This window comes from Amblyomma americanum, chromosome 1 (genome assembly GCF_052857255.1).
Source record: "Amblyomma americanum isolate KBUSLIRL-KWMA chromosome 1, ASM5285725v1, whole genome shotgun sequence".
NCBI classification, from domain to species: domain Eukaryota; kingdom Metazoa; phylum Arthropoda; class Arachnida; order Ixodida; family Ixodidae; genus Amblyomma; species Amblyomma americanum.
The window spans coordinates 157,880,791-157,885,563 of NC_135497.1; the positions used below are offsets into that span (position 1 = coordinate 157,880,791).

At 48.9% G+C, this 4,773-nt stretch overlaps 1 protein-coding gene across 1 annotated transcript; it reads left to right on the forward strand.

The window, feature by feature from the left end:
• Positions 1 to 1,108: 1,108 nt before the first annotated feature.
• On the forward strand, positions 1,109 to 2,954 carry LOC144114467 (alpha-(1,3)-fucosyltransferase C-like). Its single transcript, XM_077648220.1, has 2 exons — positions 1,109 to 1,615; positions 2,886 to 2,954. The coding sequence occupies exons 1-2, from the start codon at positions 1,109 to 1,111 to the stop codon at positions 2,952 to 2,954; spliced, it is 576 nt and encodes a 191-aa protein (XP_077504346.1).
• The last annotated feature ends 1,819 nt before the right edge of the window (positions 2,955 to 4,773 follow it).

Below are 4,773 nucleotides of genomic sequence, written 5' to 3' on the forward strand. Positions count from 1 at the left end.
CCCACACCTAGGTCCACTGGAATATAGTTATCTTTTTTTGCGCCCAGCGATAACTGCACCGAATATTGCAGTGACAGTGTTACATGTGTGTGCGCGGGAAGGCATTTCCGTCACGCTCCCTCAAAGAACGAACATACTGCACGAGTGCGTGTTGTATCCCAACGCGGTTCAATGCGACGACTGCAGCTGCGCTGAAAATAAACGCAACAGGGGGTCAAATCGACTAAAGGTATGTTTGCCCGCAGTATTCCATATTTCCAGCTCTCGAGCTCTTTGAGACGTTCACGCAACCCTTTCTTTCTTTAGTAGTCAGGCTGCGTTCGTGAAATACCCCTTGTTTCCGCGGCCTGTGGTAGGAATGTTCGCGTTAAGCGCAACGACCGGCTAGCTTATTGCATTCGACAGGGGCGACCCCTAGTTCCTGCCTTTCTAGTAACCTTTATTCGGACTTTTCTACTGTTTCACCAGCCGCGAAGCTTCACTTTTCGGTGTTGTATGGGGCAGCTACAGTCCAGCAGCATTCAAGTACTGACCTGTGGTATTGCATTTCAGGCAGCCCCGCAGCAGAAGCCCCATGGATTGGCAGCAGAGGCGAGAGCGCCGGGGCGTATTCTACTGGTTGCGCTTTGCTCTTCAGGTGGCCCAACAGTGGTTTGACCACGTGCTTTTTATTGCCGGGGTGCTGCTAACCAGCTTCGTCCCTTTGATACCTATCTTCGTCGTGTTCTACTTGGAGGACGTTGAAGACACGTCCATGTTCTACACCCGCTGGAGACCATGGTATGAACGTGACCTGCCGGGCGCCTTCCTGGACGATGAGGTAGACAACCCTCGTATTCTTCTGTGGTCCGTACCCACGCTTGACTGGGAAAAGGGCGAACCTCTGCCACTCCGCGGTGAGCGCGTACTACACTGTCCATCTTGGAATTACCACAGGACTTGTTTTGTCACCAGGGAGAGAGACAATCTGACACAGGCCGACGCTATCCTTTTCGATGTCGATAACCTGACCTACTACGATTACCCGGCACTTCGACACCGAGGGCAGGTCTGGGTTATCTGGACTCGAGGTGAGCCTCCGCGGAGCCCCTCGTATGGCCTGTTAACCATGAACGCGAAGTTCAACTGGACAATGTCTCACCGCGGCGACGCTGACGTGACTGTGCCGTACAGAATGTGGGCACCTCCGTCTATGGGGTTCTCCTATGAAGACCTCAACCAGACCATCAATAAAAAAAGCAGTGCTGCCGTGTGGTTGGTGAGCGAATGCGAGGCCAAACGGATCGTCGAGGCCAATGTCCCAAGAGTAGATGATATCAAGAACGACTTCGAATATGCGAGTTTTGTCGCGCGTCTCACGGACGCGAATATAATCAGTGGTTGTGGCGGAGTAGAGTGCAAAAACCGCCACGAGTGCTTGGAAAGATTCCAGAATGAGTACTTCTTCCTGTTGGTCGTCGAGAGCTCCCCATGCTTTGAACACCCGCATCAGATAATGTTCGACGCTCTCCAGTACTCCATCATACCCATCTACTTTGGAAGCTCAAGCCTCGGAAGCACGGTGCCACCGTTCTCTGTTTTTGACACCACCGCGGCTGCCTCAGTGCTAGATGTCGTGACTTCACTTCTTGCTATTTACAGAAGTAACGAGCTTTACCTCGATTACATGAAATGGAAAGCGAGGTACCGAATTGCCGCGCCCATAAATGACCTGTGCGCAGTGTGTGACGCCCTGTATGAAAAAAGGAACCTGACCGTAAACGACAACGTCGTGCAATGGTGGAGACGGGGTTCGGATTGCAAGGAACTGCCCACTGACAGGAAGTATCCCTTTACCGCTGGATACTAGTCGTGACACATTTGTACCGAAGGGATGACGGGAAGTGAGTGGAACTGTGCATTGAAAAATGCTACTTTTATTCTAGTCAACAGTGTAGCCGACATGAAAGGGCAATTGCACAGCTCATATCGGCGTTTCAAAGGCGTACCGTAATAGTAGGGAATGCCCTTGCGTATGCTGCTTTCTGCATGAGTTTACCAGTTTTTATGTGTACAACGCTTTTAGTTTTTATGCAACACTGTCTTATCCCAATCTCCATTTGTCAAGTGCTTCAGCATGTCCCAATAAAAGCCATTTCCTCCAAATTAAAAACATTATTATTTGCAATACAGCACTACGCGCACAGGCCACAAGTCCGCGAAAGGCACTGGGCCGCTATCACTGCAACTGCAACGTGCAAGTTCTGCTAGTTAACAGACGCTTGATGCGGGATGCGGTTGTCACTCTAATAGCACGCACCACGGAAAGGAACAGCTCGCTTTTCGTTTGCGGGAGCGTTAGTCGTTTGCGACTAGTATTCCGTTTGAAGCCATCACATCGGTGGGGGCGGCAGAATGTTGTCATTGAACCTTCTCTCCCCCAGGCTGCATTTGTTCCAAAACTTTCGGCACCGTCTTGTCATGGACAAGCTAACCCGAACTGACGAATCGATGTCAAAAACAAACTGATGACTCTGTGCTGCCTTGAGGATATCCACCAAAGAGAAACGGCGGCATAATACCGCCTGCATATCCTTTTGCCCAGAATACCTCTGCGATGGCAGTCCTTGCGAATGCACATCTTTGAAACCATGTTACAGAGGGAAAGCATTAAAAAAAATCCCCGGCTGTCGGTCGCTTCAGACGCACGTGACACATGTCACCGTGGCAGTCAACAAGACGCATCCTACCTCACTGTCACGCGTTCCGTTTTAATAGCACTGATGCAGCGCACATGTGCGCACAATCCCCCTAGAGCGTTTTCTTATGCGCTTACACCGTTCACTCAAAAAGAGCATGACTAGCTTGAGTCCCACTTTGGGATAAGTTTTTTCTGTCACTTTCAGGTAGAACGGGAGAAGCTTTCGGATCAGCTGGCCCTGGAGAGGCAGGCCGAAGACTTTCCTGGCATTTAATTTAAAGCCAAAAAATTTAGGGGGAAACTAAAGATTCGCCTTATGGGTATGATGCGACAGCGTTAATATGTCCCTTCAGCGCTTTCTCCACACACAGACACGGACACTGTACGAGGACGAGGTGCACGCATGGGTGGACAAGGCTGAACCTTTTAAATCGGGCGGTGGCTCAAGCCACCTAGCCATGACTTGTGAAATTTTTCTCTTGTCTGGATTTTAGCCACCAATCAGATAACGTTCGCCTGGTTACTTCTACCCTTACCAAGGTGATGGTTCGGGCTAGTGGGTATGCGTTATGATCCATAGCGCAGCAACAAAACAGGGGACGAACACAAGCGCTAAACTAGCAACGTAAGATGAAGAAAGACCGAAGGACAAGGGCCCGTTGAACTATAAATATAACTTAACAAGGTGATGGTTCGGGCTAGTGGGTATGCGTTATGATCCATAGCGCAGCAACAAAACAGGGGACGAACACAAGCGCTAAACTAGCAACGTAGGATGAAGAAAGACCGAAGGACAAGGGCCTTAAGCTATATTATACGTTATATAAGTTATATTAAGTTAAGTAATATTTCTAGTTCAACGGGCCCTTGTCCTTCGGTCTTTCTTCATCCTACGTTGCTAGTTTAGCGCTTGTGTTTGTCCCCTGTTTTGTTTCTGCGCTATGCATCATAACGCATACTTCTACCCGTTTCAAATCTATTTTTCTTTAATGTCCTTAAACCTCAATGCCTTGAATAAATCGGCCCCACTGCTTTCCGCTGTAGGGTGAAGCCCTTTACAGAAAAGTATCAAGTGTTCAGCCGTTTCCTCCTCTCCGCACGAAACGCACAACGTGTCTATCTCGTGATGCCCGACTCTATATGTCTCAGTCCGCAAAACTCCTGTCCTGACTTCAAACAACAAAGACCTTCCCCTACAATTATCATGGATATTTTCTTTGCTAATTTCCTGCTTAAAGATCCTGTATGTTCCCAGTGCCGATTTCGTCAGCATCCCTGTTTTCCAAAGAGCTCGCTCTGTTTCTTTAACCTTTTTCTTAACCTATAATTGGTGATTTGCCCCGTTTTCGGTCGGTTGTTGTTCACTGTTCTTTGTGTGCTGTGGACTTTGGAGGCAATACCTGGCGTTCAAACCTCAGCATCCGTGTAATTTTCCGATAACGCTGGCGACCATCACGGGTGGTGACGCAGCTGTTGCTGTCAGAAGTCACACACGTTTTCATTTTTAGAGTTCACGTTAGTACGTTTAAAACTACCTAAAAAAACTAAAATCCTACCATAATTTGTGCCACGATTACTCGACGACTGCGATCAAAGCCTTCAGCGGAACACAGTCGATGTTTAGTAAAACATATCCGTGCCACTGAAAAAGAGCCCAATAAAGGCACGAATAACGGGCAACGTAAGAGGAGGGTCGCGTGAGTATCCTGCCTGTTTGATGCACTCCGAAAGTCCTCCGCCCATCCTTTCCCCCCACCGTGGCCCGTCTTGCTCGCCTCCCGGGAGCTGAACCAGCAACGCGCCCTCGTCACCCCGGACCTCTAATACCCCTGTCACACGGGTCTTCTTCACGGCCTTTGCCGTAAAGTTGTCTTAATGTACTAAAGGAGGAAAACCGAAAAGGAATAGCGGCGCTGCTACACGGCAAATCCAAAGGAGCTACAACGCGGCCTCCGTGAATGCCAAAAGTCACCGCTCTGTGTGAAGCGGCGCTGGTAACATTATGAAATTAAAGCAGACTGTAGCACTTCAGCTAAGAGGATAAAAGTGCTTTCGTATATGTTTGAAAAAGTAGCTATCACGATAATAAACGA